The sequence below is a fragment of the Eptatretus burgeri genome, chromosome 2, assembly GCF_056783735.1.
Source record: "Eptatretus burgeri isolate ZD-2024b chromosome 2, Ebu_testis_v1, whole genome shotgun sequence".
Classification (NCBI taxonomy): Eukaryota; Metazoa; Chordata; class Myxini; order Myxiniformes; family Myxinidae; genus Eptatretus; species Eptatretus burgeri.
This window is the reverse complement of record NC_140962.1, coordinates 67,317,188-67,338,717: the sequence shown is the minus strand read 5'-3', so window position 1 is coordinate 67,338,717 and position 21,530 is coordinate 67,317,188. Positions and strand designations below refer to the sequence as shown.

The window sequence follows — 21,530 nt, the reverse complement described above, 5'->3', positions numbered from 1 at the left end:
CGGTTTGCCATAAGGCATTTGTGGGATTCCTTTGGTTCAAAGAAGAAGAAAAAGGAATTATGTTTCTACAGCAACTAAACACAACTGACCAGAATGCACCAACAAATTAAACAGGTCGAAGTTTTTTTTTCTTTTCAATTACAGATTCTGTTTCAACAATTATGCTACCCGAGATAAAACCACGCACACACTGATATACATAAAGCATATGAAAAAATATGAAGGGTGGTTTGGGATGGAATAGGGCTCATTGGGCAAGTAATGTTTCTCCAAATCTCCAAATCCTCTCTTGCATTTGATTAACCAAACAACTCCTTCACTCTGTTAAACAGATAATATAATAAAACAGAATACTTAACTATGTACAGAAGTGTGTGTCTGCACACGGTGAATCAACAAACTCATTGTAGCAAGGTGACGTTATCAGATTTCATTGAATATCTTTTTCATAATCACTCAAAACCCTGTCATGTGTTGGAGAAGTAAGACTTCTTCAACAGCTGTTATGTTTTTGTAACCTACTTCGCTGCTTCGCATCGTCCATTCTTTACACGAACCTATGTTTTCACTGCTGCTTGATTAAGCCTTTGTCAGAGTCAATGGACATTCCGAGTCACAAACTTTATGCAATAGGCTCGCAGCCGACCCCTGCCGATTGTTGCAAAGCCAGCCGCTCGCCGCAGAGTCAATGCTGCAGGAAATCCTGGGAGGCAAAATAGGCTCAGATTGACGACAGTTCCTTTAAGGTGTCAAAGAGAGAAGTAATTTGTATGCATTTTTGTATGTGTTTCCATGAGGCGAAGGATGGGGGGGGGGAGGGAGGAGTGAGTCGTGGGGAGTTAAATGTATAGGGTAGGAAACGGACGGAAGGATATGCGAATGTAAGAGATTAGGTGTAGGAAGCTGAAAAGGACATGACATTACGTGTGTGAATAGTCCGAATCGGGAATGCCACTATCATGGTAGCTACGGTTGCTACCGCTGCTGCTGTTGCTGGCATCTGTTTGAAACACCATGAGGCGGTTGGCTGTGGGAAAAATGGTCTGGATGTGGTAATGACCCTTTGAGGAACCAGAATTGGACAGTGGAAGTGTCTCAAAGTGTGTCTCGCAGATCTCCAGAATGGAATTGTCAGGCTTCGTGCCAGATTCTGAGTAGTTCCCTCTGTCTTGAGGTCTAGAACGACTGCAAAGAGGTTGCTCGATAGAAGCTTCACTGGACTGATGAATGTAGCAGCAAAGACAAGCCATCATCATTGTCAAAAGTGCTGCAGAAACAACACCACCCACAATGCCAGCAAGTGGCAGGAATCTTAACTCTGGCTCTGTTGTGCCGGGCTGCCCACTGTGTTCCCAGCCTGATTTGCCAAGCATGGCCAAACGTGTTGTGTTCACATCGACGCAAGCACCACGGCCTACACGGATGCGTCCTTGCTCATGGTTTTCCTCTTCAATAGGCTCAACGCATATTCGGTAGATGGATCGTGAAGCAAGCTTCCCAATAAGGAAGTTTCCGGTGCCTACAACTGTCGCTTCATGCTTTTCATAAGTCACAGGTGGCGAGGGTCCCAGCTTTACCCAGCTTACACGATGGGCAGATGTTGGACGTATAGTTCCTTTCCATCGCAACTTCACTCCATTCTTTCTGTCAGTGCATGGTATCACAACTAATTCCAAATCACTCCTCACTGGTGGGAATGATGCCAAACTAGACATCTGAATTCGTGGTGACACTTTACCATGCGTGCTAAACTCACCACCATAAGCAAAGATGGGAGGCAGTGTAAGCGCAAGATCTTTATCATCTTCAAATGGTGTTGAAGAAAGTGAGGTGTCTCCCACAGATAAGGTGCCAGAACAATCTAGACGACCAAGACTGAGGTCACGAATAGGCAGGCCTTTGACAAATTCAGGTGATTGGCAGGTCATACCTCGTGAACTGATGGATGAGCGTGCGCGCATCCAATTGCGAAGCCACAATAGGTTGCAGTCACAATGCCAAGGGTTGTTTCGTGCAAACAACTGACTAAGTGAGTCAAGGCCATCAAAGGAACCGCGCTGCAACGTACGGAGACGATTCCCAGACATATCAAGCCGCTGTAGCTGTCGCAGTCCTTGTAAAGCTTCAGGACTCACCCAGGTGATTTGATTGTCTTGCATGAGTAATCTCTGCAGTGTGACTGTGGGAAGTTGTGCCGGTGCTGTTGTCAAGAGATTGCGTGACAATGAGAGTTCCACTAATGAGGGAAGGCCGAGAAAGGCACCAGGTGCAGTTCCCGCATCAGTCAATAGATTTCCGTCTAACACAAGACGCCGGAGTGACCCCAAATGGCCAAAAGCATGCTCAGCTATCTCGGTAATACGATTATCTTCAAGTCGTAGTTCCTTAAGTCCATGAGGAAGGCCCAGAGGAACAGCACTGAGGTGGTTCCTTGATAAAAAGAGAAGTTGGATGCGTGGTGTTCCCAGAAACGTGCTCGAATCAATCCCTGCACTCGAGATGGAGTTATCATCAAGGTGAAGACGCTCAAGGAGAGGAGTGCGTGCGAGAATTTTGCCTGAGACGGATTCAATGCCATTCTCTTGCAAGTGTAGCTCTCTCAAGTTGGGTGGCAGGTTTGTGGGGAATTCTTCAAGACGGTTGCCATATAAGTAAAGCACCTGAAGTGAAAGCAGGCCATGCAAGACTCCATGTAAGCTTGAATCTGGAATCTGGTTGTTCTGCAGGAAGAGCGTTGTGGTTTCTGCAGGTACACCTGGTGGTATTGCACTGAGACCTCGATCATTGCAATACACGTAACCGCCATTGCAACGGCATACACCTGGGCAGGCGCCGGTGGCGACAGCAAGACAAAGCAGGAGAAGGAGCAGCAGTGACCGCAGTTCGGCACCCCATGGAAAACCTCGGCCTGCTGCAGCTGGCTCAGTTGGTACGGTCGATGGAGCACCAGACAAGCGTCTTTCCGCTTCTCCTCCAACCACGGGAATCTGGTGTTTGCTCACACGTACAGGGATATTTGAGAGTGAAACAAAGGAGGGTTCAAGCTGGGAAGAAAGTACACAGGCCTTGCGGTTGTTGGTGCTGAAATCGGAGGTTTGAAATGCCTCGTGCTCTGCCCAGCGCCTCCACACAATAGTTATCATGGTCGTTGGTGATCTGGCGTCATGCACACACATGTTCTCACCGTTCTTCTGCCGTAGCTACCTGAATTAGAAGAAAGAGAAACAACATTAATAGAGTTATAAATATTGTATATTATGAACTGGGCGTACAAACTTGTGCTAAATTTATAGCTGAAAGGTTTGCTATATGTTTGCCATTATATTTTATGTGTGTGCAATTACCGAGTATGTTGAAAGTTGTGCTGTGAGTAGTTAAAGAGCAAAAGTATGACCTTCGAAGCCTCTTAAGCTTGTCACAGGCCAGACTTTACCATTTCAAAAATGTCATCATGCTTGTGCCGAAAAGGGCATTTTCATTCATGCTGCTTTGAGCAGAATTGAGTGAGTAAGGCCCCATGAAATCATGCTTAGATTAAAGGAATGACAAGACCCAGTGGATGCAAAACGTGCCAATTGTGGGAATTATCAGCCATGCCAAGAAGCTGGATCAAAGGAATTGTACCGAGAGGGTGGGTGGGTATTTATCTTTGATCGTCATGGATTTAAAAAAAAAAAAATCCTCTGCAAAGTTGGAGAGAATTAAAGAAAATAACTTTTCTTTGCTTGATGAATCAAAAAGTCATAATTCACCGGCTCCGTCTTTTCATAATTTCATAATGGATGAATTCCTCAAAAGATTTATATGAGTTTGATAAAGATGTACGGTAAGCTCACATCTGCCTCATCAAAATCCAGCCTTATTGGCATTACCTAAGGGTACCATGACATAGTCTCAGTACCTGATCTGCTGTCCTTAGTGATGCAATCAATAGACCAGACTCACAGTTGAATACTGATCAAATATACAATATACATCCACTGTAATTATGAGTACTGTTATGATGATATGTTTGTCAACCAATTTATGGGCTATCTACATATTATGGGTGGTGAAAACGGAGACAGAGGTTAATTGGGAAAAAAAAAAACACATTTGAGAAAACTGAAGGAAGAGAAGTTCAGGATGGGAGGGATGGGTGGGAGAGGTTATGAGGACATGGGAGTGATGGACAGGGAAGAAAGGTATATAATATGAAGAAAGGACATATGTATAAAACATATGTAACGGAATAGCAAGGGGTCAAACATTAAGCCATTTTATATGTATGTAATATGTTCATGGGATCCCACATTAATCATAAGCTTCCTGATGGTTTCTTTTTTTTTTCAATATAAAGTCGAGGCTCATGGAGGAACAAAACGATGGAGGATAAGAGTGTGAACCAAAAGTTAACCTACAAAAAAAAAAAAAGAGCACAAGTGAACAACGGACAGTTGATCGACAAACAAACATGACCTGCATAAATATAAGGTAAGGTATTACAAGAGGTTTGTGGGAATAAGAAAGATCAACAGAAGTAGGAGACAATGATACGGCAGTGAGATGACCATTGATGTAGTGGAGGGAATAACGTGATTGGACAGACACAGGAAGGTAATTCCATAGGTGAAAAAAAGAGATGGACAAAGGAATGCAGGTTAACAAGAAGCCATTGCTTTGAAACGTTTGCAAGAAGGAAATTTTGGGATGAATAGAATCACCCTGTTAGAGCTGGAGATTGGTGGACAGCTGAAAGGAGAGAGAGAGAGAGAGAGAGAGAGAGAGAGAGAGAGAGAGAGAGAGAGAGAGAGAGAGAGAGAGAGAGAGAGAGAGAGAGAGAGAGAGAGAGAGAGAGAGAGAGAGAGAGAGAGAGAGAGAGAGAGAGAGAGAGAGAGAGAGAGAGAGAGAGAGAGAGAGAGAGAGAGAGAGAGAGAGAGAGAGAGAGAGAGAGAGAGAGAGAGAGAGAGAGAGAGAGAGAGAGAGAGAGAGAGAGAGAGAGAGAGAGAGAGAGAGAGAGAGAGAGAGAGAGAGAGAGAGAGAGAGAGAGAGAGAGAGAGAGAGAGAGAGAGAGAGAGAGAGAGAGAGAGAGAGAGAGAGAGAGAGAGAGAGAGAGAGAGAGAGAGAGAGAGAGAGAGAGAGAGAGAGAGAGAGAGAGAGAGAGAGAGAGAGAGAGAGAGAGAGAGAGAGAGAGAGAGAGAGAGAGAGAGAGAGAGAGAGAGAGAGAGAGAGAGAGAGAGAGAGAGAGAGAGAGAGAGAGAGAGAGAGAGAGAGAGAGAGAGAGAGAGAGAGAGAGAGAGAGAGAGAGAGAGAGAGAGAGAGAGAGAGAGAGAGAGAGAGAGAGAGAGAGAGAGAGAGAGAGAGAGAGAGAGAGAGAGAGAGAGAGAGAGAGAGAGAGAGAGAGAGAGAGAGAGAGAGAGAGAGAGAGAGAGAGAGAGAGAGAGAGAGAGAGAGAGAGAGAGAGAGAGAGAGAGAGAGAGAGAGAGAGAGAGAGAGAGAGAGAGAGAGAGAGAGAGAGAGAGAGAGAGAGAGAGAGAGAGAGAGAGAGAGAGAGAGAGAGAGAGAGAGAGAGAGAGAGAGAGAGAGAGAGAGAGAGAGAGAGAGAGAGAGAGAGAGATATATCAAAAGGTAGTAGAATATGTTTTGGTCATATAGTATAAGTGTAATAGCTTCCTGATGATGAACAATATTATGGATATCTGAACAATCTGTTTGGCTTTGCAAAAATTGCCATCAGGATACAAGTTGCATTCTGGAAAGAAGCATTTTGTTTCACCACCCATATCTCAACCGACACCCATCGTTGCTTGAAGCTGTACATTTGTAAGTGGTGTTTACAGCTCAAAAGAATGATCAGCTTTTTGTACTCTCAGCTCAAACAATGTTGTCAGAAATATTGCCCATCTATGGAATGCCCCCGAGGTAATTTGTGGCCTCACTGAGGTCATGATTGTTTTCATCGCTGCCAAAGAGATGTGCCCTAGTTACCTGATTGTTATTCATAAATTCAAAATCCCCCCTCCAGGCACTTCTGTGGGGTTATAAAAATAAGAACCATGCTGGCTCTTATTTACAAAAGAAAACTAGAAGGGCACTGACTGTAGAGCGCATACCTCCACCATGTAATTCCTGATCCACGAGAACATATCGGGCCCAATACGTTTTTGAGACATCGTGCTATACAGAACTAGGTCGTTTTTGGCCCTATTATATCTCTCAATGGTGAAGATTAACTTTAAAAATTCTAGTAGTCGGATCCGGATCAAGATCTTCACCAAAATCTCATCACTTCATCCTTGTCGAACACCCAAACCAGCCCACTAAATTTCATCCAGATCCGTCAAACAACTTTTTTGAGATATCCTGCACACAGACAGACAGACAAAACAGAATAACAAAATCGACTGACCAATATACTTGAAAATCTTAGATTTTTGCAAGGAACAAACAGACAGAGAGAGGTGAAAACATAACTCCTTCAGCATCGGTGGCAGAGGTAATAAGATTGTCAGATATTCCTTGATCAATACATGACAATTTACAGTAATAAGCATCCTATAATACATCATTTAAAGGACAATCGATGATAAAAAAAACCCTGTATTGACACAACCTTATAACATACCCACCAAGTAATTTGCGTGGTTCAGTGCTTCCAAGCTCTAGTCCATGGGCCGTGATCACAGTAGTAAGCTTTCATCAAATGAAGGGTAGGATACCGAATCCCCTTCTCTTTTCAGTGTATAAATACCAATCGTGGTCCGGTGTGTGACCTGCCACTGGAGGTGGACAAGTGTGGAAGTTCAGTAGTTTGAAACTTTGCATGCACGGTGGACCCAAGTTGTCGTCTCAGCTTCGATATCAATTTTGGTATGCCTTCCTTTTCGTCTGGTCTACTTGATCGAACGACAGCCGATTGAAGTTCTGGTTAGACGCTCGCAAACCGTCGTTCCCTTCGGTCCTTAAAGTCTCAATGATTGTGAGGAGTTGCTCTTTTTGCAGGTAAAGCAGTGAGTGATTGAACACACTGGAGGATGACAATATGATCAGCTCCAGCTCATTGGTTTCACAACCTGCTAACTTGCTAATGACGACAAAGTTGCATTGACAAACTCTCACAAAGAAAAATCCAGTTGGCTTTTCATAAATATGGATATGTTAGCTTTCAGGAGAAAGCAAATACAATTGATGATGCAGAGAAAAGCTAGAAATAAAGAGATAATGTATCTTCCTTTCAATTCGATGTTATTCGGTTGTTGACTCAACTCAAATTTGTCGTGTTGCCATGATATCGGATTTAAAAACACCTCCCTTCGCAATCCTATCTTTCTCACTCCTCCCTCGTTCTGGGAAGACCGCGGGTTGCTACACGATGAGCTTGATAAGCTGGTGACAGGGTAATCTTGTTAGCTTTGGTAAACCAGTTTGTTTGAGCTGAAAACTCCGGCTCTTCAGCGACTAATGCCGGGAAGGGTATTAGGAGAACTCTTGTGGCCTTGAGACCAAATTCAGCTTCAACTCACTCTGTCTCCCTCCACCAGGCCTGGAAAACAAACAGATACAACAGTGCACCATTTACACATGGTCTGGCCACAGCAACATGATGCAGACATAATAACAGGGCAGCTGGGGGTGGTCAAAATGAATGTACAAATGATGAAGCATTCCGAAAATGTCAATGACTGAGCAATATGGTCTGATTACAATGTAATCCGAACAGATTGGTGATAACCACAAACATGATGTGCCAGTATTATATTCACAGGGCTCTACTGTCCTTGTAATGTACAACAAACCCACCCTCAGTGGAAATGGCGCAAGCATTCACGCCCGCATTGCTTAAAGTATACGCTCCATGCCATGCACTTTGCGCTTTCCTCGAGATGATTTATCATGACATTATGATGGCGTCAGCAGGAGGTACTCGCTGTCATGCACAGCTGTTCTACTAGACGGCAGTCTCAGGTGAGTGCCAGGTGCGGAGAAAAGTGAATGATAGGAATGGTTCTGTGTTCTAGTTGTTACATCTACTTTCAATGACTTTGCACGACTCCAAAACACCGATTATATCGACTTTGATACCCTCGATGCAGGCTTTCATAGGCTGCTCCGTCTTCCGTCAACCTTCCTGACGTTTTCGAGAAAAGTATGTCCAAAATTATTGTCACGCTTTGCAGCAATTGTACAATGACAGCAATTGTTATAGCAGTCGCTGGGCAATTAGTGGAAGTATTGTGGTTTTTTTGAACCAATGGAGACCATGCTTCAGTTTGTACTGACATTAAAAACAATCCCATTCAACTTGGAACCATCACATGATTACAAACCTCCATTCTATCTCCTATTAACCGGGCGTAGTGGCATGCGCCTGTAATCCGGCTACTCGGAGGCTTGGGTTGGAGGATCGCTTGAGGATGGGTGCTCTGCGTTGGGCTGTGCTATGAGAGGGTGTAGGGCAACCCAGAATCATGGAGAAACCCAATCCTTATCCCTGTGTCGTAAGAGGCGACCAGGGTTGCGTCAGGAAGGGCATCCGGCGTAAAACCTATGCCAAATCAGTGTGCGGATCATAACGGATGATCCACTGTGGCGACCCCTAACGGGAGCAGCCGAAAGACGAACAACAACATTCTATCTCCTATTGTTCTTCCTTAATTCTCTACCATTTTTTTAGTGATGATTTTCCCATTTTACCAGCCCATCCTCGCCACTCCAGTGCATATGCAATAAAGATATCCTCTTGTTTGATATATTTGTTGTCATGCTTCAAAGTAATCACGTTGCCTTTCAGTTTTTCGCCATCTGTTCTACATACATCCTATTGCATCTGAATGGTGAATACTATATTGTATACAATATGCCAGTTTCATTCATCAGAAAGTTTCATTGTACTCAATGGGCTGACAGGATGGCTTAGACTCTTAGAGGTATGCACACTCACCTCCAAACGATCTCGCCTGACTTTGAATCTGGACTCGCCTATAGACTGTTTCACAGGCAGGGTGATTCAATGTGTGTGCTGTCCGCTGGATGGACGTTAAATGTGCATCCTGTCTGCCAGTATGAACTAGTGGGTGCAAACAGTAAGCGAGCCATTGTCGGCACCATGAACTAATTACAAATTCCTCCGCCAACCAGCAGAGGGCCTCAGCCATTGATGCTTCCCCGCAGCCTTGCGATGCATACAAATGAAAAAATAAGTTGTACTCATTACAAAAGGGAATATAAATGACTATTGCAACATGATATCAACAGGATTGCTGTTGTTGAGGAAAACAAAACGTATCAGCTTAAAAAAATTGTCAAGCAAAAAATGTCGACATTCTTCATAACTTGTGACAAAAAGGCCTGGCAGGGTATCTCAGAGATATGCACACTCGCTAATGAGCTGTCGAGCCTGGGTTTGAATCTTAACGTAGCTATAAATCGCCATCCTGGTATTTCACGTGAAGGGCAATGCATCAATATGTGTACCATCCAAGCTTGGACCCAGTTCCAAGCATTGGTTATTGGTGGACACTAAAAAAAAAAAATGTCACAGTTTCTTTCATGAAGAGTAGGTGAGTTATCATTGGCTCCCTCAACAAATTCCAAATTATTGCTAGTTTCAGTTGAGCATCCTGCAACGGATTTGCGGTCTGTCCACGTATGATTCTAGACTTGAAACATGAAGGGGATAGGCCACCATTATTATGATCCAAATCTTTTTCGAAATGCAAAACGCCACGAGAGTCCATCGTTGATTCTTGTTTTTTGAGCTGTTGCCGATGATAAGATGAGCACCAAATTATCTTTATAGTGTATTTTTTGTGAAGAGCTCAGTTTCAAAAATATTGTAAGAACAATTTTAACACAAACGACAATCAAAAACAGTTGAAGTGTATACAAGAAGGGGGTCAAAATTACTTTTTGTTAGTTCAAAGACTTGTATTCCAATGGGATCAGGAAACTCAGATAACACTGGGAGGAATGTGTGACAATGGCTACAAGCTATGTATAAAGAAAAGGACTGGTGCAAGAGCATTATTGAATATCTTAATGACAAACCTTTTGACTTCTGCTGATGATGTCATTGGGAGACCTTTTTTGTTGTGGGACAATAAAACATCAAAAACTACAAGGGCACTCGATGGAGCACATACCTCTGCAACACAATGTCTGATCCATGAGAACATACCGGGCCCAATACAATTTTGAAATATCATGCTATGCAGTACTATATAGTTTTTGCCCCTATCTCTCAATGGTGAAGAATCACCTAAAACATTCTAGTAGCCAGATCTGGATCTTCACCGAAATCTCATCGATTCTTCTTTGCCACACAGTCAACGGGTCAACCAAGTTTTGTCCGAATCCGTCCAAAACATTTTGAGATATTGTGCTATATATTAGTTTGGCCCTATCTCTCAATGACGAAGAATCACTTAAAAAAATATCAGATCCGGATGAGGATTCGGATCTTTAAAATTGAATCAATTCTTCCTTGTCACACACCCAACGTGTCCACTAAGTTTCATCCAGATCCGTCCCCAACTTTTTGAGATATCATGCACACAAACAAACAGCGAAACAAACGAGAAGAAGACGTCATACAGAGCACGAGATTTGCAAAATCTATGAAAGAAATTTAACTACAAAAATAATTTGTGGTTGAATTCAATGACAAAATATGCAACTCCTCTTCAAATTTCAAGTCAATCGGATGAAAATTGACAATTTTAGAAATTCGGCCTATGTTGACCTTTTGGCCCATGTGAACCTCCAAAATAATTAGTGGTTGAATTCAATGACCTGAAATATAAATCCTCTTCAAATTTCAAGTCAATTGGATGAAAATTGAGGATTTTAGAAATACCACCAAAGTTCTTGACCTTTGGCCTATGTTGACCTTTTGACCTTTTAACCTCAAAAACAATAGGCTTCTTCCTTGTGTGGTGAAGTTTCGTGAAGATCGGCTTAAAATTGTGACCTATCTGCGACAAACAGACAGACAGACAAACAGACAAATAGACAAAATAACAAAATCGACTAACCAATATACTTGAAAAATCTTCAATTTTTCAAGTAACAAACGGACAAACAGAGAAGGGTGAAAACATAACCTCCTTCACCTTCGGTGGCGGGGGTAATGATATTTTCTCTTGATATTCACAGCAGAATTAATCAAACACACACACACACACACACACACACACACACACACACACACACACACACACACACACACACACACACACACATAAACATACATACGTATAGTGTACTCTATTTACAGAGCATCGGTGCTGCTGAAGTTCTTGGCGAGGTTCATACTAGGTGGTTTGCCATTGCCTTCTCAGCGTTGTTTGTCCATGCTACATCCTTTTTAAAAGCTGAGTTTCAAGCAAAGAAGTAGCACGTACAACTTTTTAAAACTCTTTGGGTATGACTCGGTCAGGGTTTAAACCACGTCCCTCATAAACTTAGAGCGGACACTCGAACCATTACATCACCAAGTCTGGTTATATACAGTATACTCCTTGAAGGAAGATCCTTTAACAACAGGTTGGCCTGTTGGTGTTCCCATCTCAACCGATGACCTATACTATGGGGTACCCAGGTTCAACGCCAATACACCATGTGTTTTCCATTGGGTAGCCACATCCTTGTCATACCTGTCAAAGCAAACACCTTTGTCTTTGTCCTGCACATGATCTACGTACATGGTCTATTATGAGACTTAGATTAATTTTAAATGAATAACAATCCAGCCTGCACCGTCTATAGAAATAAAAATAATATGGCATCTGGACAACACTTGCAATCTTAATGTTCTCTGATATATAAATTTGTGTTTGTAAATAGCTTACAGATTATTTGAAATGAATGGGGATTGTAATTCGCACTTGCACGGAGGACAGTAACACAATTAGTCAAAAAGTGATGGTCTGGGGAAATTTTAAATAGCAAAATAGAAGTTAAGTAGTTGTCAGTATTAAATGTCATGCCTTCTCTGAGAGCATATGGCTTATAAATTCTGGGATGGGGGTATTAAGGGTGACCGTCGCTAAGCTGTAAGCACAAGGGTATATGTTATATTTGCCCATCTAGTTAAAACAGGCAATTTGAAGGAGGTGGGTTTGGGGTGGATTAACGGGGGTAGAAAAGATCGAGGTTTTGGATGGGGGAAGATAGGAGGGGTTTATGACATCCACTTGGAAAAACAATTTCTTTATTTTATGTACACATGAGGAGGCTCGTATAAGAGGTAACACACAACGTACAGCAAATGGGGCATGAGACAAGAGGGGCGGGAGAAGGAAGGACAAAACAGTGGGGACCAGAGATATTAGGAGATCTATGGAAGGGGGAGGGATGGAGCGGGGAACACGGGGAATACAAGATGGACATTACAGGGACTTTCAGGAAGGAAAGCAGGCAATTTGAAGGAGGTGGGTTTGGGGTGGATTAACGGGGGTAGAAAAGATCGAGGTTTTGGATGGGGGAAGATAGGAGGTGGTGGGGAACTGTTTTGAAGGCCTGGAGGGAAGAAATGGGATTGAAGAGAGTGAGGGAGTTTATTCCAAAAGAGGGGAAAAAGAGGATGAAAGAGTGAAGGTGAGCAGTGATTCGTGATTTTGGTAATTTTCCCAAAAGGGGGTTGTTGGCGGACCTTGAACGCCCTGCGGAAATGTGGGGGGGGGGAGCGACAGACAGAGACAGACAGACAGAGACATTGCAGACAGAGCGGGGGGGGGGGAGACCAGAGAGGAGACGGTAGACGATAGAAAGAGCATCGACCTGCCTGCGGTGAGAAAGTGAGATGCCCAAAGACTCAGCCTCATCGCGGGTGATACCATTGATCCTAAATGCCTTCATTTCCACAACGTAAAGCTAAGAAAGGTGAGAGGTGGGAGAATCAGCTCAGAGAGGAGAGCATTACTACTTCAGGCTGCAGATGAAAGCTTTGTAAGTGGTCAGGAGCTCAGCTGTGCCAAGGAAGGACTTTGCTTGATGGAGGATGCCCAGTCGGCGACTGGCTTTGGAGTCCAGCTCGGAAATGTGTCTTTCCCAGGAATTATCATGGCAAATAGCAAGACCCAGAAGCTTGAATGAAAGGACTTCTTCCAGAGGATTGTTGAGAAAGTATATGGGGTGTGTGGGGGGGGGGGTGGGTCTAAACAGTCTTCTCGAAGAGACATAGTGAGAGTGTGAGATTTGTCCGGATGGAAAGACATGTTACACATGTTGGACCAGTTTGTGATTTTATCCAGATCAGCAGTGAGCGAAGAAGCTGCGGCTTGCCAGTCTGAGGGATGATAGATGGTATGACAGAGGGTGGAGTCATCAGCAAAGAAATAAAGAGGATTTTCCAGAGAGACGGAGAGAACATTGATAAAAACCAGAAAAAGAACAGGGCCCAGAACATTACCTTGAGGAACTCCAGCCTGGACAGAAAGAGGGGATGAGAGAACTCCATTTAGGGCCACACGGTGGCTGCGACAGGAGAGGAAGTCTGCGAGCCATGAGTGGAGATGGCCTTGGAAACCATAGGAAGAGAGTTTGGTGAGTAGTGCAGGGTGCCAGACTGTGTCAAAAGCACGTGATATGTCCAGGGATACAGCTCGGATTTCCTGTCTGGCATTGAGGACCTCCATCCATTGTTGGGAGAGCAGAAGTTGCATATCCAGGGTAGAGTGACCTGGTCTGAAACCAAATTGGTTATCGGAAATCAAGCCATTGGAGAAGAGGAAGGATTTAATGTCTGAAGCGATGATGGATTCCATAACCAAGCTGATGATTGGGAGAGGCTGATTGGTCTGTAGTTACAGGGATCTGTTTTTGTCCCTATTTTGTTCAGGGCAGTGATGTTTGCTGATTTCCAAGTAGATGGCAGATGACCTTGAGCAAATAAGAGGGTGAATAGAACAGAGAGAGGGTGAGCAAGAGCAGTGGAGCATATTTTTAGGACACGTGGGCTGATGCTGTCTGGACCAGTTGCAGAATCTGAGTCGAGGTTTGACAGGATCTTTGTTCAAGAATGTAGTCCTTGTCAAATAAGGTCTGCCAACAATTTATTGGCAATAAATAAATAAGTTTTTTTAAGTATCAAAGATCTATGGGTTCCTTTAAAAAAAAGAACCTTTGATGTGTGAAGTGTAAATAAATAGCATGCACAACAATAGCGCCACACAAACCATTGTCAAGTTAGGAGATATCTGTATATTATGTGAGTGGGTGGGTGTGGAGGGATGGGGTGGGGTGTGGGCGGGTTGAGAGTTTGTTCCTTTGCTTACTTATTGCTACATATGGGAATGGGGTAGGGAAGAGGACAGTCGGGCAAATGATGATTACTCACCCATGCTCGCGAAGCGAAAAGTGGGGATAAGTAATCGGTCGCGTATGTGTGCATGCAGAACGTACGTAGAATGTGTGTACTGAATGTACATGTCTGCATTTTGTAATTCCCTTTTCTCTGCAACCGCTTGTTGGATTGACAGGAAATTTTCACCATAGGTGCGACTACTCATGTAGAATGCTTTAATGATAATTATGATGTCATAGGTTATGTGGTGTTGCAGCCATGGTGAAACAAGGACAAATGTGTCCAAGAGCCGCGTCATAAAGGTTTTGTCTTCACCAGAAGAAGAAGAAGAATAACAAGAAGAAGAAGAACAACGCAGAGCTCTCTTAGAGCCAGCGTTCACAACGTGACGCGGCTAAAAAGCAGAAACCTGGACCTCTGTATCTCCAAAACTGCTGCATCGAAAAAAATTGAAACTTGGCACATCGCAAGTACACCACATGGGGAATAACTGTGATTTTTAGCCACGTTGCATTGCGAACGCTGGCTCTAAGTCTTCTTCTGGTGAAGACAAAACCTTAAGGACGCGGCTCTTGGACACATTTGTCCTTTTTTTTCTAATGATGTCATAGTTGGCTTTGTTATGTCGTCATAATTGCACACATCAAATGCTTTATCCTATCAGTATGAAAAATTTTGAGGGTCATCTCGGGCTAAATTGTATTTGGGAAAAATTGATGACATCATCAGTCATTTCGTTCGGCAACCTTTTTTAAAAAAAAAAAAACAGAAAAACCTTCAAAAAATATTCTTCTCCATAACAGCTCAACAGATTGAGGCAAAACTTTACAGGGATGATCAAACATCCATGAGGAACCAAATGTTCTCCACCTATGACATCATTGGTCACATGGTTTGGTAGCTATGATTTTTTAAAGGAATAACACCACCCCCCCCCCACCCCCAAAAAACCTTCTTCTCCAGAATGGCTTGAGAGATCGTGGAGAAACTCCCCCCACGTTTCCCAAGCCTTGGGGGTACCAGGGTGTTCACAAATAATTAATAGGTCACATGGTCTGGCAGCCATATTGAATTGAACGAAAATCTTTTGAAAATTATTTCTCGTCAACTGCTTCATCGTTAGACATGAAACGTCGCAGTTATGATGTAGTTGTCATGTGGAATATGTTTTACATTTCAACCTGATCGGACACATGGTCTGAGGGCCAGAATTATTTAATATTTTGAATCTGGGTTCAGGGATTTAAATCAAACTTGGTGCAACTTTGTGCAATGATGTAATAATGTGGGCAGAGGCATATCTGGTGACGTTGCGACATCGAAGAGTGTCCTTCTAGGTTATGATGTCATAGGTGCCTTCATTATGACATCATAATTGCATACGTAGAACGCAACATCCGATCGGTATTAACATTTTTGAGGGTTATCTAGAAATAAGTTGGTCTACAGAAAAAAAAAATTGATGACGTCATTGATCACGTCGTTCGGCAGCCATGCGTATTATTATTTTTTTTTTAACCTACAAAAATCTTCTTCTCCGAAACGGCTGAACAGATTGAGGATAAATTTTACAGGTATGACCGCGATCCACGAGGAACAAAAATTCCCCACCGATGAAGTCATCGGTCACATTGTTTGACAGCCATCTTGGATTTACCCTAAAACTTATTAAAAATCTTCTTCTCCAGAACAGCTTTTCAGATTGAAGGGAAACTTGCACACACGTGTTTCACAAGCCTTGAAGTTACCAGGGTATTCACGAATAATTGATAGAATACATGTCTGGCAGCCATATTGGATTGAGCGAAAATCTGAAGAATTTTTTTATCTTGAACCACTTCATCAATCTATGCGAAACTTCACAATTATGATTCAGTAGTGATATGGAATATATGTTTTAAATTTCAACTTGATTGGATGCATGGTCTGGTCGCCAGAATTATTTAATATTTTGAATCTGGGATAAAAAAAAACAATTTTTTCTTTTTGAATAAAGCTCACTTGGCTGCACCTGGATGGGTTTGATGGTGGAGGAGTCGCAGTTGAAACCCAAGACCTATTCAGGTTCCTCCTCCTGATGACTTCATCTCTGCTTCTTGCTTGTTCGGGTTCCTCATAATGACTCTAATGCAAGACCTATTTTATTCGGTCTTTCATTCGATTTGAATTTAATTTTTTTTTGTAAATCCCATTCTGAATTCAATGGAATAAAGAGGATGTGATGGGTCAGATGTTCAATCAAAGCAGGGTTGCATCAAAGCGGGACGTCTTGGTACCCGGTCATCACTGGCAGTAGTGATAAAGTGGCAGTTCTTGTGTTACGAGCCTCCATCGAAAACCATTCAATGGAGGAAATTGAAACTTCACCACATATTACATGACCATTTGATAATGTGCATATTGAGTGTACATCGAAAACCATTCAACGGAGGAAATAGAAACTTTACCACATAGTACATGACCATGTGATACAGCACATATTACTTGGATGACGCCTGCCCCCTGAAAACTTAAATGGTAAATTCAATAGAACCTAATAATGGCCTGAGACAATGTCACTTCCTCACACTAGAAATTCGAATCATTGCCTTTATTGTCCTCGGCTGGTGAAAAAAAACGAAGGAGAAGAAGTACATTATGACGTTTTAAAAATCTCTAAAATCGAGTGCATCGAGTGCAAAAAAAAAAATCTCTAAAATCGTTTTTAAAAACGTTTTAACGTCATAATCTCCATTATAATGTTAAAAAAATCTAAAAAGAACGTTAAAAAAAATAAAATAAAATAAAAATAAAAAATTTCTACTTTATCGATCTATTCTGGCGTCTTTATCAGCCTTGGTAGTTATGAAAACATTCGAGAACGAGAATAAAAGCTACTTTGTAAAGGCTGATGGATGCACTTTATAGCAGACATTTAAAAGTATAATTTGTACACATTTCCCTCATTAGTGTAGACAGATGTGATTACAAATTTGATGCCAGAAGAGTTGGCTCACACCAAGTCCTTCTCACGACTGTGCGGGGTAAGTATTCTCTGAATACCATCTAGTTAATAATATGGTATGAGTATTGAGCTTGTGGTATTTTATACTTGTATTAACATGAATAGTTTTTGTAGTTTTAAGTTTATACAAGTATTTATCAGTTGCTTCATGTATTTAAGAATATATCAAGTTTATTTTAAGCCCATTAAAGAACTTCACTCACATGAACTCTCAGTTTACTTATCTTCTACATACCAATATATAATAACCTCATTATTACAAAGAATTGTTTAACTTAACATCTACATCCCTTTATACAGTAATACAGTGTTAACATACAATTCACAGATTAGTAGTGGTTTGTGCAGCTTTCTTATATCGCTTCCCCCAATGCTCTGGTTTAGGTGCACCCCACCCCCTTTTTAACCACGTACCTCCTACCTTGTTGAGGCATTTGTGTGCAAAATAATTTCCGCCATATGTGTGTCACTACCATCTCTCCACTTCCGCAGATGAGACCAAGTGGGAACATTTGCAGCAGAAGTGAGGGTCTATGAACATGGGTGGTGGTAGTGGGTGCAGAGATGGGTTGCAGTTAGCTTTTGGGCCAGAAGTGCAGCGCCATAAATTTCCGGCATAAATTCAAGCCCTCAAGTGCCTCGTATGCGTTGCCACGTCCCTTCATCACATCGACTTGAAGGGCCTCGGCATTCCTCAAATGGAACACGTCAAGGTCCCACGGTCTTGCTGCATTCTAATTTCCCAGCAAGTGGAAGGTGTTGCCGGAAATGAATGGGACATACAGTGACCAGATGCAACCTTGGTTTCACGGTTAGCCATGTGTGCGATGAGCCTGTGCTCTTCTATAAGCTATAGCTTTTCTTCACGAACCCAATTACGCTGAATGGACCCGCTGGTTGAGCTGAATATTTCATTCAAATCATGAGCCAACAATTCTGATTTGCTATGGCTTTACAGACATGAAATTGCAAAAAAAAACTCTCATTTGTTTTTTCAAAAAAGCGTTTCTTTCTCAATTTATCCCTTAGGCACATGATATTTGCATATCTCTATTACTGGCTCAGTTGTTGGCTCCTGGTTTATCTCCCTTCCAAATGGTATGAGTGGAGTTCAAAACCTTCTCAGCAGGAAATCACTCGCATCATATTTTAACTTTTCAATATACTGGTATTTATAATCAGTTAGGAAATATTGTTTCTTAAATACAGGTATAGTAATTATCTATACCTGTACTTATATATTAAAAAACAAAAAGATGCCTTATCTTGGACTATTGTATCTCATTCTGAGAACATTTTGAATGTTTCACGTAATAATTAATACATATTTATACACACGAATAAGCATTTACACGACAATGAAAACAAAACTTTAGGGTTGACAATGCCTGCGATGCACCCTTATCCCAGAATTCTGAGTCCTCATAGAAGACCTCGGTGGAACTCTCAGAGTGAGGAAAGAATAAAAGAGTTCAGGTGAATCAAAGGAGACAGAGGAGAATATGGAGGAAGTGGAGACAAGCACAAGGAGTTTGGCACCGCGGCTCACAAGGGAAACACATGGGGATTATTGGCGCTGTCGTGGGACGCACACTCCACGTGTCAACATAGCTCGCTCCAGTACCGCTGGTGATAAAACCCAAGCGACTTGCTCCTGCGCCTGCCATCAAGCCGTGTAATGGGTGAACACGTTTCACTGTCGCTTGGTGGTTCTCGGGGATGAAAAAAACAACTTGTTTTCAGGACAGCCGAGCCTTGCAGCACGAAGCACACGCTACATCACCAAAACTCCAGGCATTAGGGGGCTTGTGTGGACTGAACATGATGAGGAAGACTTGTGTCTCATGTTGAGGTCGGTTTAGAAAAAAAAGAAGGTAATGGTGGAACCAAACCATGCATTTTGTGTCTTATGCGATCTGCTGCTTCACTGTGGATTACATCACATGGCATACCTGAGATACAAAAAAACCCCGATGCGCAAGGTTTCATGCTCACGGTCCATCCGCTTGCTTTTCCTGCTCCACTCCATGTCCTGCTTTGAGTCGACCATCTCTTATTCTTCTTCATGTCCGCCATCGCCTCTCCTGCCTCATGTCCACCAATCTTTCTCCCACTTCATGTCCACCATTCCTTCTCCTGCTTCATATCCACCATTCTCTCTCCTACATGTCCACCATCCCCTCTCCTGCCTCATGTCCACCAATCTTTCTCCCACTTCATGTCCACCATTCCTTCTCCTGCTTCATGTCCACCATTCTCTCTCCTGCCTCATGTCCACCAATCTTTCTCCCACTTCATGTCCACCATTCCTTCTCCTGCTTCATATCCACCATTCTCTCTCCTGCTTCATGTCCTCAGTCCCTTCTCCTACTTATACCGTTCACCATCCCACTCATGTTAAATGTTCATCATTCCTTCTCCTACAGATTCATGTCCATGGTTCTAATTATTTTGCATCATGTCTTCTGTCCCCTCTCCTCTTTTGTGTGCATCTTCCCCTCTCCTGCTTTCTCATGTCCACCCTCTCCTCTCCTATTTCATATCCACCATTCACTCTCCTGTTTCATGTCCACCGTCCCCTCTCGTGCCTCAGGTCCACCATGCCCTCTCCTCAGTCATGTCCACAATTCTTTCTCCTTCCTCATATCTCCCATTCCCTCTCCTGTTTCATATCCACTATCCCCTCTCCCCCGGATGGTGCCAACCCCGAGTGAGAGCATCAACGTGGCTCAGGCTGAATGAGAAACTGACTTATTTACTCATTAGGTGATTGGATTTTGGAGTGACCATGACTAATTAGTTGTTTGTTTGAGAAGAAGTCCAGGCTTTGTCACAAGGAGTAAGATGAGCAACTGGACTTCATCAGGTTATATTGATGAGTTATTGACTACAGTCAGGTTTGCAGAACCAGAGTTTGTGGAGCATCAGAAGGTATTCACAAAGAATCGATTTTTTTTTTTTTTTAAGATAAATACTGAATGTAACACAGCTCTGGGCAATAACACCATGGATACATTTACACACTGCATAAGCAAGATTCTTCTTCTTGTTTAGTATGCAGCACATCGGTGCATGTAGCATCATTTGCTGGGGGTGCAGCTGTGCCGCTGACATAAGTATGCTGTCATGGCATGACTTGTAAGGGTCCTCAACGAGTAGTTATTATGTTTGCAAAAATGTCCGATTCTTTGACTACCCCTTTTGTCTTGTACTCCTTCATCATCACCCTTTACTCCTTTTCCTTTACTCATATCTCCTCACATCCTGGATATGGGAGTGGCCTCGTGGTAAAGACCCCCTGGAGGTGGTTGGTTCAAACCAGGCTGAAGGCCCCAACATTTCGAATTTGGATTCATTGAAGCTCCTCAAAAGTGTTCTAGTCTCAACAAATTACTATACAGCTACTGGATTGTTGACATAAACCCATGTGGCTCATTAATGAGCCTGATGGAGATTGCAATCTGTCTAGTTTATATGGAACTCTATAATATGCATTTTAAAAAATACAGTGACCCAAGGGTTATGGTGGGCCTTGTATATAAATCTAACGGAAGATAAAGACATGAGGAGACATCAATTTACTCTTATATGAATTGTAACATTTCCTTCCTGAAAGTCCATCCTGTCTCAAGCCCCCCCCCCCCCTTGCTGTAGATTGTGTGTTAGCTCTCATACGAGGTTCGACAATGTATACAAAAAACCATGAATAGACAATGGACAAATCAACACAGTGTATGGTATTTGAACTTTGGTTCCCACGATCAAGAGGAATGTGGTCAGATAGCAACAAAAAAAACAGGCAAACCCAAATACCCTCATAATTCCCTCAGGGATACTTAGGATGGGTACTAAATGCTACCTAATACCATGAAACCTGAAAACGTAAAAGCAGCCTATTCCAGCAGACTGCGGGACGAAGATCACCACTGCTGGATGAAGACGTTCCGGTTGAAGGTTTGCCACACTCGCCTTGCTTGCCAAGTGTGGGTTGGTGAGAGTGAGCAACCTTGTTAATTGAACTCAAAACCAACCAGTGGAGAAAGAAACAAGTCTTTAACTAGAAGGGCAATCAATGGAGCACATACCTGTGCCACGTAATGCCTGATCCATGAGAACATATGTTGGGCCCCTTACATTTTTGAAATATCATGCTATACAGTACTATATCAGTTTTGGCCCTATCTCTTAATGGTGATGAATCATTTTAAAAAGTTAAATAATCCTCATATCCAGATCGGGATC

At 42.6% G+C, this 21,530-nt stretch overlaps 1 protein-coding gene across 3 annotated transcripts in view; it reads right to left on the bottom strand.

Annotated features, from left to right (window-relative positions):
- LOC147032217 (leucine-rich repeat transmembrane protein FLRT3-like) overlaps positions 1-21,530 on the bottom strand; it is a 105,195-nt gene that overhangs the window by 116 nt on the left and 83,549 nt on the right. The window contains exons 2-4 of one of the 3 annotated variants that reach the window (XM_085869611.1): positions 6,609-7,522; positions 925-3,204; positions 1-703 (exon numbers count right to left, since the gene is read on the bottom strand). The exon at positions 1-703 is cut by the window's left edge and continues 116 nt beyond it. In XM_085869611.1, coding sequence (XP_085725737.1) covers positions 580-703; positions 925-3,176 — 2,376 coding nt within the window. In that variant the 5' untranslated portion in view covers positions 3,177-3,204; positions 6,609-7,522 and the 3' untranslated portion in view covers positions 1-579. Of the gene's footprint in view, positions 3,205-6,608; positions 7,523-21,530 lie in introns of all 3 variants that reach the window. The other 2 variants (XM_085869610.1, XM_085869609.1) reach the window with 2 other exon arrangements.